This window comes from Pseudophryne corroboree, chromosome 1 (genome assembly GCF_028390025.1).
Source record: "Pseudophryne corroboree isolate aPseCor3 chromosome 1, aPseCor3.hap2, whole genome shotgun sequence".
Lineage (NCBI taxonomy): Eukaryota > Metazoa > Chordata > Amphibia > Anura > Myobatrachidae > Pseudophryne > Pseudophryne corroboree.
This window is the reverse complement of record NC_086444.1, coordinates 1,083,447,112-1,083,460,513: the sequence shown is the minus strand read 5'-3', so window position 1 is coordinate 1,083,460,513 and position 13,402 is coordinate 1,083,447,112. Positions and strand designations below refer to the sequence as shown.

Here is a 13,402-nt window from a genome sequence, read left to right as displayed (position 1 = left end):
AAAACCTGGACCATTCGGGTGCCTTGAGGATCGCGTTTGACAACCTCTGCACTATAGGTATTCCTAGGTGCCTGTCATACTGTCAATTTGCATGAAGATTAGAGGCCTGTCACTTAGTGGTTCTCAACCCCAATCCTCAACCGACACAGATGAATTAAGCCATTTTGCTGGGTAAGTAATTATTCATGCTTCCACAGACAAAAATACCCAAAACATAATCTGTTTGGGGAACTTAAGGGGTAGGAGATGAGAAGCGCTGGTTTAGCCGAACAGACCAGTTTCCCTACTCTGTTTTCCACCACAAGAAGCAGAGAAGTGCCCTTTTCCTGAAGCATGAAAGGGATAAAAAACTTACATTAACAGACAGAAAGGAACCATTTTCTACTTGTGGTCTAGCTAATGGTCTTACATGGTTCTGGACTAAGTAAGACATTACCTAAGAATGGTATGGGCTCAAGATTCAGCATGAAGCCAAAATCTTAGTTCCAGTGAGACCAGCTCTGAGAGCAAGCTCATCTGCAAGCCCTCTGAAAGATTCTCTGATCATTCTTTTGAAGTATTACCCAAGCTGGGTATATTATGGGTCAAAGAGAAGCTCCAGGTGCCAGATAAATACACTTAAATATTGCCTAAAACCTTGTGTCATTCCCAAGAACCACTGCATTCAGAATGCTGGGAGTCTTGAACACATGCATTAGAGCATTAACATGGTGAAATAACATGGCTATTTTATTAATACACACTGGGGGATATCCCGTTAGCCCCGGTAATCTACTGGTGCTAATTGTCCCGCTGGGGGCTATCTATTTAGCTTGCTCGAGATGCTGCTTATTGCGGATTTTGTTTTACCGGGGCTAATTGGAAATCCCCCAATGTCTCAACTGCATAATCAGATTCACTTTATGGCAAGTAATCTGCAAATGGAGACTTCAGCATTAAAATGAACCAAGTCCATTTCGTACTGCCATGGTACAATTGAAACATCGCATTTTATATAACAGAAAAATGAAACATGGTCCTACGTTACTGAAGCAGTGAAAATAATTAAAATGTAATGATTATAGTTCTTTAACTTTAAGAACCATTTTCTCCAAATCAACTCTCATGGACTTGGTTCACATTAATTCGGATCCCTCCAAATAATAATGTAGCCACCGGGTCTGACAATTTTACAGAAGAAGAAACAGTGTACATGCAATGGGAATAAATATTTGCAGAGAAAGGCTCCAAGGCCACCGTCTATACCCTACAGTAAACTGAATCCCAGAATCCCCTATGGATGTAAAAGAAATATAAGCTCCTACTGCATGTTTTCTTACAATGCTGACAATTATACAGTGTATACAAATAATATTCACCTCAAAGATCTGAGCCAGTTGTACTTCTTTATTAGAGAATATAGCATGGATACAGTGTACAGCCTGCTTTGCTTGATGTGGTGTACCCCTCTTGGCCTTCTGATGCAAAATTGGAATAAGCGTCCTATTAAAACAAATACAAATATACAGTTTTGTTTTTTGATTTTTTTTTTTTACATTTTCTTTTTACTAGGCAGAGCAAGTATGATCATCTAACCGCTACAGGTCTCTTCTGTTTTTTACCCTTTGTTGCAAAATGTTTAGGAAAAAAAACAAAAACAAGCAACCCTAGTTAAAGTTAAGGGCCCTACAGACATGCCGATCCGCCGCCGAGCTGCCCAACGGCGGATACAGCCGACGAGCACCCGGCGGCGGGAGGGCAGTGATGGGGGGAGTGAAGTTTCTTCACTCCCCCCGTCACACGGCTCCATTGAAGTGCAGGCAAATATGGAAGAGATTGTCCATATTGGCCTGCATGCACAGCCGACGGGGGACCAGCGATGAACGAGCGCGGGGCCGCGCATCATTCATCGCTGGAGCCTCCACACTGAAAGATATGAACGAGTTCTCGTTCATTTATGAACGAGATCGTTCATATCTTTCAAAAAAATCGGCATGTGTGTAGGGCCTATTAGTTTCTGTATGGACGTATTTTGCTACTAGAACACTAAAGCATTCTTAAGCTATAGCACTTTATAAAGGAATATTTATAAACTGGAACATGGGTCGTAGGTTGGGACTGCGGAGCTGGCACTTAAATAAAATTAAACTAACTTTAAAAGACCTCCCTGCAACCAAGCAGTGACCCAGTGAACCTGTTAGAACAATAAAACAGAACAGTAGGGAAATGGACAAGACAAAACCTAGTAAGACTGAGGGAGGAAAAGCAGTGTCCCCCAGCCAAATTAAGAGAAAAGAATCCAACAGTAATTACCCACAAATCTCCTTCTATCCTATATCAAGGCTGGTGAAACACTGGAACCATGGGATGTTCAACAGACTTCCGCAGAGAAGAGAATGCTCAGACTGCCTGTCCGAAGAACTGCATGCTCAAAGTAGTTGTGGCCGCCGGTAAAAAACATGAAAACTGTAAAAACGCGCAAATAGGTCAACAGAGACCCAGGTAGCTGCATAACAGATCTGTTCCACTGAATCCCCGTGTCATGTTGCCCAGGTCGTCACCACAGCCCTAGTGAAATGTACCGACACAGTGTCTGGTGCCAGTCGCACTGCATTAAGAAAAGGCTTGAGTAATGATTGAGCGGATCCAACATGTAATGATCTACTTTGTAGACTGCCAACTATGTTTATGTGTGTCATAAAGAACAAGTAGATAATCTGTGCGGCAGACAGAAGTCTTGTCAACGTAAATCTGAAGAGCACAGACTACATCTAAAAGGCAGATATCCCGAACCAAGAAAGTTGCAGAAGGCGGAAAAACCATAAAGATGATTTCCTGGGTTAAGTGGAAAGCTGAAACAACTGTCTCTCAGTGGAATGAAGGAACTGTATGATAAACCGCTTTATCGTCAGAATATGAGAAAAGGCTGCAAGAAAAAGCACCCACCTCGAAAACACGCACAGCTGAGGAAACGGCCATAAGGAAAACCAGCTTTCAAGTTACGAACTGAAGATCCACTGAATTTAAAGGATCAAATGGAGTCTGCTTGAAAGCAGATAGGACCAGACTAAGATCCCACAATGCTACTGGGTGGATGAATATGCAGCACTCCCTGAAAAATAATTTGAACTTCTGGAAGAATTGCCAGACTCTGCTTGAAATAAATCAACAAGGCCGAAATTTGTACTTTCAAAGAATGACTATGTATAACTGGCCTCCAAACCCTCCTGAAAGAAGGCCAAGAAACGAGAGTGTAGAGACTTGGAGGTATGAGCCCTTCTCTGTTAAAAAAACATTTTCATACTCAAAAACTAGGCCGTTAAAGCCAACTTGAGTTAAGTACTCATACAGACCCTGTAGCAGCAGAACTGGACATAGTGGACAGACGCAACCCAGGACCTGCATTTTGATAACTTCGGTATACCAGGACTTGCGTGGCCAATCTGGAGTCACTAGGATTTCAGTCACCCATTAATCTTTGATCCGCTTGAGCACCCGAGGCATTATTGGGATTGGTGGGAACAGATGCGATATACGAAAGTCCCACAAACCTTCATGGCATCCACTGCAAATGCCATCAGGTCCCTGGATATTGCACAATATTGTGTAACTCTGAAGCTGTGTCAAGAGGCCATTAGGTCCACTTGCGGTAGAGGCCCATGGTTCTACTTCCCAATTTTTTCACTCCCGGAATGAATATCACAGAGGTTATCTGAACATAGTTCTGTCCAGGAAAGAATTTGTGCTACCTCCGACATTGCTCGCACACTCTTGGTGGCTCCTTGATGATTTACACCACAGCTTTGGCCAGGGTGTGAAAAGTATAATAAATAAAAAAAGAAAAGAAAAAACTTTAAAAAAATATTTGTGATTTTTTTTGATTGATTTTAGATTTAAATTAGATTTTGATAAAAGTTATCAAGTAAACAAGAAAAAAAAGTAAAAACAAAGTTCTTTTAAAATACTGTACCTTTAGAATATTTAAGTTAAATGACGAGAGTGTCACCATGAATTATGGCATGGCAAACTACACAAAAATCACACAAACTGCAAAAGGAAAGAAAACCACAATGATGTTAAAAGTTACAATAGTTGGCAATTGCCTTGTCTGATTTGCAAATCTGAGTAAGCCTACACATTAGGTTTTGTTACAACTGAAGAATCTTCTTTCCGAAGTGTCTGTGGTTTCGGAAGATCTTCTGAGCAGTGACCCTTGTACACGCTTGTTTAATAATGTCAACACTCATACATTTGTTTCATGTTTGCAGAAGTAGCAAACAATTAAAATGTGTATTAAAAATATAAATAAATGAAAATGATATTTCAGAGTACCCCAGTTAAGTTTAGAGGGTCATGACAACAGCAGATAGCGGCACATGTAGAGCAGTGGCAAAGTAATGGGGATTCCAGAGAGTTTTTAAAGGTCTCTCCTGGATACAAATCGATCCAAGAGAGACACTGCCTCCTAGATGTCACAGAAGGCAAAGAGTCAAATTGTAGCTCTGGTTTAGATACCAGATCTCTGGCGCTGCCAATCCAGGATTACGGAACATGGCAAGAGATAAATACACAAAGCCAGCACATCCGGTGACCGTGCTTTTCAAAATATACTGTGAGATCAAATACTCAAGCAGTGCTCATTGAAAATATAACCAATAAAAAAGTTTGGGAATGACACCTGCTAAACATACAACAGCAAGTCATGCAATGGTGACATGGTGCTTACGATCGTATCTGTTGCAAATCTGTTTCAATCTTGTGCCCTGTGTTTCGAAAGATCTGGATAGCTGCTTCTGCCACCTTGTCATCTTCCATACGAAGGCACTGGAGGAAAGATTCGTATGTCTCCGCCGAGTGGAATGCAGTTGGATGGGTGAAGGACAGTACCTAAACATAAAATAACAGCAGCTGAGTGTTGCTGTGATGCTATTTGTATAATGACAAACTTTAGTAATGACAATTGTTACCCCCTTTTAGGGAGCACATAAGCACACAAAAATTGTATAGACAATATTAAGATTTCTCAGAAACTGATTCAATTCACATAGGGCCTTGCTCACCTACAAGTAGTAATTAGATGTCAGTAGCCGCTGGGTGGTTAAAACGAAATAAATTTTTTGTAAAAGATTTTTTTAAGTAATTACACAATCCTGCCTAAGTTTCAATTTACCTTTAGAAGTTCCAGTCCTGCTCGTATAGCAGAATCAGGACTTACACCTTCCTCTTCATCATCTGCAGTGCCCTCAATAGATTTATTCATCAGTTTTACTAATGCACTGGAACATAAAAAGTATGCAGCAAATCAGGTCACAGTGCTATGAATGATGCATATCATACAGATTTCTAATGTAATGAAACTGAAAGCAAATTCAATTAACTTCATACCCCTAATCCCACATAAACCTAACTGATGCTAATTGTTTTTGCTCAGTATTCACTACTGAAAGAGGGGAAGGGGCCACAGTTAAGTTGCTGGGATATTCAAGAAAATTAAACAAGTACATTTACAGAGGAGAAGGTCCTAAGAGAACTCTCAAAGCTGAAAGTGGACAAATCTATGGGGCCAGATGGAATATAACCAAGGATACTAAAAGAGCTTAAAGACGTGCTGCTAGCACCATTAACAGAATTATTCAACCAGTCATTAGCTACAGGAATAAAGCAAACATGGTCCCATGGGGGGTGGGGCGTGGGGGAGGAGAGGAGGCGCTAGGGGGGCATTCAGATTTAGTGCCGAAGCGCAGCGATTCATCTCCCCATCCTGGCCCTCCCTCAGACTAGCCTGGGCGGAGGTTTGGGCAGGTGTGGGAGGGTATAATCTGCCGTTGTGTGTAGTGTGTGGGGGAGGTCACACAGTGTGAGTCTGTGTATTAGTCTATATGCAGTCCAGTGTGTGTGGGGGAGGGATGGGACAGTGCGAGTCTGTGTGTGTGAGTAATCTGTCTACAGTCTGAGTGGGTGCATGCTGGGAGGGGGGGGGGGGGGGGGGGGGGCAGTCTGTCTATGTAATCTACAGTCTGACTGTTTATGTAGGGGGGGTAGTCTGGGTGTTTCATATTGGTAATACACATATACTGTTTTACAGTATACATTGTTACAATTGTACACATGTATAAGGCATGTTGGTGGTTATACACATACACACATATGTGCGCATGGAAACCCCCCTTTCAAATGTCGTATTTGCCCCTGGTGCAAAGCAGTGAGTGCCAGCAGGGGCATGTAATGCTGAATGGCATGGGTTGAAGGCTGAAGAGACACCGCCCCTGCTCCGCTCACACTATGCACACACACACACACACACACAGTGTTGGCGTTGCTTCAGCACAGGGGACTTGGGACTGAGGACATATAATAGGGAAGGTAGAGACAGCTATATGACTACCGTGTGTTTGTGTATATATGTGCTGGAGCAGTGCAGTGTAATACTTTGTGTGTGTGCTGGAGCCGTGCAGTGTTTCCCTGTGTGTGTGTTTGCGCGCTGGAAAAGTGCAGTATAACCCTGTGTGTGTGTGCTGAAGCAGTGCAGTATAACCCTGTGTGTGTGTGCTGAAGCAGTGCAGTGTAACCCAGTGTGTGTGTGTGTGTGTGTGTGTGTTGGAGTAGTGCCGTGTAACCCAGTGTGTGCGTGCGTGTGTGTGTGTGTGTGTGTGTGTGTGTGTGTGTGCGCGTGCTGCAGCAATGTGATGCAACATTTGGTACCCAGGGTGGGTACTTGAAGGGATGTAAATTGTCACAATATAGCATGTACTGTATATATGTTTATTGGGGGTATGTGTATATTCATGGGCTGTGTATATATGCACTGTACTGTTTATTGATGGTGTCTTAACTAAACTGCTTCAGAACATCCCTGCTTTGCTTGCCACACTTGAGCCTAAGGGCACTACTACTGTGTGGCATTGTGTGTATATAAGGTGCATTAGTACTGTGTGGCATAACATGAAGAAGGGATACTACTGTATAGCATAATTTGTTATAAAGGGCATTACTACTGTGTTGGGTATTATATATAAGGGGCTCTATTTTGTTGCATAGGTTCATTTTTATTTTTTTGAAAGGTGGTGGTGGTTGGGGGGGCGCACCAGATTACTACTTTGCCCCGGGTGCCAAAAATCCTAGTTTCGGCCCTGGTCTAATCAGTAAGTAGGAAAATTGATGGAATTTACAGGATCCCAAACAGCATAGATTCACTGGGGGGAGATCATGTCAAACAAACCTTGACCTTTTTGACTGTGTGACTAAAGTGATTGATAAAGTCGGAGCCGTGGATATAGTTTATCTACACTTAGTAAGGCTTTTGACACTGTTCCACATAGCAGACTGCTAAATAAACTCAAAAGTTTGGGATTGGATACTAAGATTGTTGAATGGATAAGATCTTGGTTGCAGGAGAGAAAACAGAGTTGTAGTAAATGGAGTCCATTCACAGGAGGGAAATGTTACCCAGTGGAGTACCCCAGGGCAGGGCCGTAACTAGGTGTGGGCGGATGGTGCTTAAAACACAGCACACCTGTGCTGTGGGCGCACCATCCGCATACACCCCGACGCCAGCACCAGCGCTGCCTGCTATATTTTAAAACCGTATCGTTGCGCCCGGCTCCCTCTCTGCTGGACGCATCGCTAAAATACCCAGCAGCGCTGTCAGTCTACCGCGTGCTCCGCTCAGAGCCAGCCCTTGCCAATTGCCTAGGGTATCTGTGCAGGCTGCAATACATTGTGCCGGCTCCAGCTGTCTCTGGCCCTGCCACTGACGAACCGCTGCCTCAAGACACCCCCATCACCAGCGCTGCAGGAGAAGGAGCCCCCCTCACTGCCCGCTGCAGAGGCTCAGAGCTCCTCCAGGGTCCAGTCCACTCATCTGTTCGCAGTGCCGCAGTCCCTATTGACAGTGATGAGGTGAGTTGCACTCACCGGCCCATCCTCCCCCGCACAGACTCCTCTCTCACTGCTCCAGGATCCCCCTCAACCCCATTTGCGGCCTCCCCTCTCCCGCACAGGCTCCTCTCACTGCTCCAGCATCCCCTCACTCCCATTCGCGGCACCCACACAGGCTCCTATCTCACTGCTCCAGCATTCCCCTCAGCCCGGTGAGTGAATACCCCATGTGCTCAGGATAAACTCCGGGAGCCTACCTGCTACCGCTCATTTCTAACCCTCTCCTACCTCTCTCCCCCTCCCTCCCACCGCACTCACTCTGTCTCTCTACATACCACCTTTCTTTTTCTCTCTCCCTCCCTCAGGACTCGACCTGCCGTACTGTGTAAAGGGGACGACGACACTGCCGTACTGTGTTAAAGGAGACACACACACTCCATCTGCTGTACTGTGTAAAGGGGGGGGGGGGGGGGGAGACACTCCACCTGCCTTACTGTGTAAAAGGGGCGACATACACTCCACCTGCCGTACTGTGTAAAAGGGGACACACACACTCCACCTGCCGTACTGTGTAAAAGGGGACACACTCACTCCACCTGCCGTACTGTGTAAAAGGGGACACACACACTCCACCTGCCGTACTGTGTAAAAGGAGGGGACACTCCACCTGCCGTACTGTGTAAAAGGAGGGGACACTCCACCTGCCGTACTGGGTAAATCATGCACTTGGGTCTCAAAAATCCAAAGGCTAAATATAGTATTAATGGCATTATACTGGAAACTGAGGAGAAAAAGGATCTAGGAGACACTATTTCAGGTGACGTAAAGGCAGGTAAGAAATTTAACAAAGCAATGAGGGAGGTTAGTCAGATGCTTGGCTGCATTGGGAGAGGAATCAGCAGCAGAAAGAAGTAATAATGCCATTGTATAGGTCATTGGTACGGCCTCATCTAGAATACTGGGTTCAATTCTGTAGGCCATATCTTCAAAAATAGGATTTTGATAACCTACCGGTAAATCCTTTTCTCTGACGTCCTAAGTGGATGCTGGGGACTCCGTCAGGACCATGGGGAATAGCGGCTCCGCAGGAGACAGGGCACAAAAGTAAAAGCTTTAGGATCAGGTGGTGTGCACTGGCTCCTCCCCCTATGACCCTCCTCCAAGCCTCAGTTAGGTTTTTGTGCCCGACCGAGAAGGGTGCAATCTAGGTGGCTCTCCTAAAGAGCTGCTTAGAGTAAAAGTTTTGTTAGGTTTTTTATTTTCAGTGAGTCCTGCTGGCAACAGGCTCACTGCAACGAGGGACTTAGGGGAGAAGAAGTGAACTCACCTGCGTGCAGGATGGATTGGCTTCTTAGGCTACTGGACACTAGCTCCAGAGGGACGATCACAGGTACAGCCTGGATGGGTCACCGGAGCCGCGCCGCCGACCCCCTTGCAGATGCTGAAGAGAGAAGAGGACCAGAAATCAGCGGCTGAAGACTTCTCAGTCTTCATGAGGTAGCGCACAGCACTGCAGCTGTGCGCCATTGCTCTCAGCACACTTCACACCAACGGTCACTGAGGGTGCAGGGCGCTTGGGGGGGCGCCCTGGGCAGCAATGAAAGTACCTATGCTGGCTAAAAATACATCACATATAGCCCCTGGGGCTATATGGATGTATTTAACCCCTGCCAGGTTGTCAGAAAAACGGGAGAAGAAGCCCGCCGAAAAGGGGGCGGGGCCTATTCTCCTCAGCACACAGCGCCATTTTCCTACACAGCTCCGCTGCTAGGAAGGCTCCAAGGCTCTCCCCTGCACTGCACTACAGAAATAGGGTTAAAACAGAGAGGGGGGGCACTTATTTGGCGATATTATATATTAAGATGCTATAAGGGAAAACACTTATATAAGGTTGTCCCTGTATAATATAGCGTTTTGGTGTGTGCTGGCAAACTCTCCCTCTGTCTCCCCAAAGGGCTAGTGGGGTCCTGTCCTCTATCAGAGCATTCCCTGTGTGTGTGCTGTGTGTCGGTACGTGTGTGTCGACATGTATGAGGACGATGTTGGTGAGGAGGCGGAGCAATTGCCTGTAATGGTGATGTCACTCTCTAGGGAGTCGACACCGGAATGGATGGCTTATTTAGGGAATTACGTGATAATGTCAACACGCTGCAAGGTCGGTTGACGACATGACGGCCGGCAAACCAATTAGTACCTGTCCAGGCGTCTCAAACACCGTCAGGGGCTTTAAAACGCCCATTTACCTCAGTCGGTCGACACAGACACAGACACCGACTCCAGTGTCGACGGTGAAGAAACAAACGTATTTTCCATTTGGGCCACACGTTACATGTTAAGGGCAATGAAGGAGGTGTTACATATTTCTGATACTACAAGTACCACAAAAGAGGGTATTATGTGGGGTGTGAAAAAACTACCTGTAGTTTTTCCTGAATCAGATAAATTAAATGGTGTGTGATGATGCGTGGGTTTCCCCCGATAGAAAATTATTGGCGTTATACCCTTTCCCGCCAGAAGTTAGGTCGCGTTGGGAAACACCCCTTAGGGTGGATAAGGCGCTCACACGCTTATCAAAACAAGTGGCGTTACCGTCTTCAGATACGGCCGCCCTCAAGGAGCCAGCTGATAGGAGGCTGGAAAATATCCTAAAAAGTATATACACACATACTGGTGTTATACTGCGACCAGCGATCGCCTCAGCCTGGATGTGCAGCGCTGGGGTGGCTTGGTCGGATTCCCTGACTAAAAATATTGATACCCTTGACAGGGACAGTATTTTATTGACTATAGAGCATTTAAAGGATGCATTTCTATATATGCGAGATGCACAGAGGGATATTTGCACTCTGGCATCAAGAGTAAGTGCGATGTCCATATCTGCCAGAAGATGTTTATGGACACGACAGTGGTCAGGTGATGCAGATTCCAAACGGCACATGGAAGAATTGCCGTATAAAGGGGAGGAGTTATTTGGGGTCGGTCCATCGGACCTGGTGGCCACGGCAACAGCTGGAAAATCCACCTTCTTTTTTTTTTTTTTTTTTTCTTTACCCCAAGTCACATCTCAGCAGAAAAAGACACCGTCTTTTCAGCCTCAGTCCTTTCGTCCCCATAAGGGCAAGCAGGCAAAAGGCCAGTCATATCTGCCCAGGGATAGAGGAAAGGGAAGAAGACTGCAGCAGGCAGCCCATTCCCAGGAACAGAAGCCCTCCACCGCTTTTGCCAAGTCCTCAGCATGACGCTGGGGCCGTACAAGCGGACTCAGGTGCGGTGGGGGGTCGTCTCAAGAGTTTCAGCGCGCAGTGGGCTCACTCGCAAGTGGACCCCTGGATCCTACAAGTAGTATCCCAGGGGTACAGATTGGAAATTCGAGACGTCTCCCCCTCGCAGGTTCCTGAAGTCTGCTTTACCAACGTCTCCCTCCGACAGGGAGGCAGTATTGGAAACAATTCACAAGCTGTATTCCCAGCAGGTGATAATCAAAGTACCCCTCCTACAACAAGGAAAGGGGTATTATTCCACACTATATTGTGGTACTGAAGCCAGACGGCTCGGTGAGACCTATTCTAAATCTGAAATATTTGAACTCTTACATACAAAGGTTCAAATCAAGATGGAGTCACTCAGAGCAGTGATAGCGAACCAGGAAGAAGGGGACTATATGGTGTCCCTGGACATCAAGGATGCTTACCTCCATGTCCCAATTTGCCCTTCTCACCAAGGGTACCTCAGGTTCGTGGTACAAAACTGTCACTATCAGTTTCAGACGCTGCCGTTTGGATTGTCCACGGCACCCCGGGTCTTTACCAAGGTAATGGCCGAAATGATGATTCTTCTTCAAAGAAAAGGCGTCTTAATTATCCCTTACTTGGACGATCTCCTGATAAGGGCAAGGTCCAGAGAACAGTTGGAGGTCGGAGTAGCACTATCTCAAGTAGTTCTACGACAGCACGGGTGGATTCTAAATATTCCAAAATCGCAGCTGTCTCCGACGACACGTCTGCTGTTCCTAGGGATGATTCTGGACACAGTCCAGAAAAAGGTGTTTCTCCCGGAGGAGAAAGCCAGGGGAGTTATCCGAGCTAGTCAGGTACCTCCTAAAACCAGGAAAAGTGTCAGTGCATTCATTGCACAAGGGTCCTGGGAAAAATGGTGGCTTCTTACGAAGCGATTCCATTCGGCAGATTTCACGCAAGAACTTTTCAGTGGGATCTGCTGGAAAAATGGTCCGGATCGCATCTTCAGATGCATCAGCGGATAACCCTGTCTCCAAGGACAAGGGTGTCTCTTCTGTGGTGGCTGCAGAGTGCTCATCTACTAAAGGGCCACAGATTCGGCATTCAGGACTGGGTCCTGGTGACCACGGATGCCAGCCTGAAAGGCTGGGGAGCAGTCACACAAGGAAAAAATTTCCAGGGAGTGTGATCAAGTCTGGAGACTTCTCTCCACATAAATATACTGGAGCTAAGAGCAATTTACAATGCTCTAAGCTTAGCAAGACCTCTGCTTCAAGGTCAGCCGGTATTGATCCAGTGGGACAACATCACGGCAGTCGCCCACGTAAACAGACAGGGCGGCACAAGAAGCAGGAGGGCAATGGCAGAAACTGCAAGGATTCTTCGCTGGGCGGAAAATCATGTGATAGCACTGTCAGCAGTGTTCATTCCGGGAGTGGACAACTGGGAAGCAGACTTCTTCAGCACGACCTCCACCCGGGAGAGTGGGGACTTCATCGGGAAGTCTTCCACATGATTGTGAACCGTTGGGAAAGACCAAAGGTGGACATGATGGCGTCCCGCCTGAACAAAAAACTGGACAGGTATTGCGCCAGGTCAAGAGACCCTCAGGCAATAGCTGTGGACGTTCTGGTAACACCGTGGGTGTACCAGTCGGTGTATGTGTTCCCTCCTCTGCTTCTCATACCTAAGGTACTGAGAATTATAAGACGTAGAGGAGTAAGAACTATACTCGTGGCTCCGGATTGGCCAAGAAGGACTTGGTACCCGGAACTTCAAGAGATGCTCACAGAGGACTCATGGCCTCTGCCGCTAAGAAGGGACTTGCTTCAGCAAGTACCATGTCTGTTCCAAGACTTACCGCGGCTGCGTTTGACGGCATGGCGGTTGAACGCCGGATCCTAAGGGAAAAAGGCATTCCGGAAGAGGTCATTCCTACCCTGGTCAAAGCCAGGAAGGAGGTGACCGCACAACATTATCACCACATGTGGCGAAAATATGTTGCGTGGTGTGAGGCCAGGAAGGCCCCACGAAGAAATTTCAACTCGGTCGATTCCTGCATTTCCTGCAAACAGGAGTGTCTATGGGCCTCAAATTGGGGTCCATTAAGGTTCAAATTTCGGCCCTGTCGATTTTCTTCCAGAAAGAATTGGCTTCAGTTCCTGAAGTCCAGAAGTTTGTCAAGGGAGTACTGCATATACAACCCCCTTTTGTGCCTCCAGTGGCACTGTGGGATCTCAACGTAGTTCTGGGATTCCTCAAATCACATTGGTTTAAACCGCTCAAATCTGTGGATTTGAAATATCTCA

General features: G+C 46.3%; 1 protein-coding gene across 4 annotated transcripts in view; it reads right to left on the bottom strand.

Moving 5' to 3' along the window:
- Positions 1-13,402, bottom strand: part of PDS5A (PDS5 cohesin associated factor A) — a 351,976-nt gene that overhangs the window by 62,676 nt on the left and 275,898 nt on the right. For all 4 annotated transcript variants that reach the window (XM_063921117.1, XM_063921126.1, XM_063921146.1 and 1 more), the window contains exons 18-20: positions 5,150-5,255; positions 4,706-4,866; positions 1,359-1,482 (exon numbers count right to left, since the gene is read on the bottom strand). In XM_063921117.1, coding sequence (XP_063777187.1) covers positions 1,359-1,482; positions 4,706-4,866; positions 5,150-5,255 — 391 coding nt within the window. The remainder of the gene's footprint in view (positions 1-1,358; positions 1,483-4,705; positions 4,867-5,149; positions 5,256-13,402) is intronic.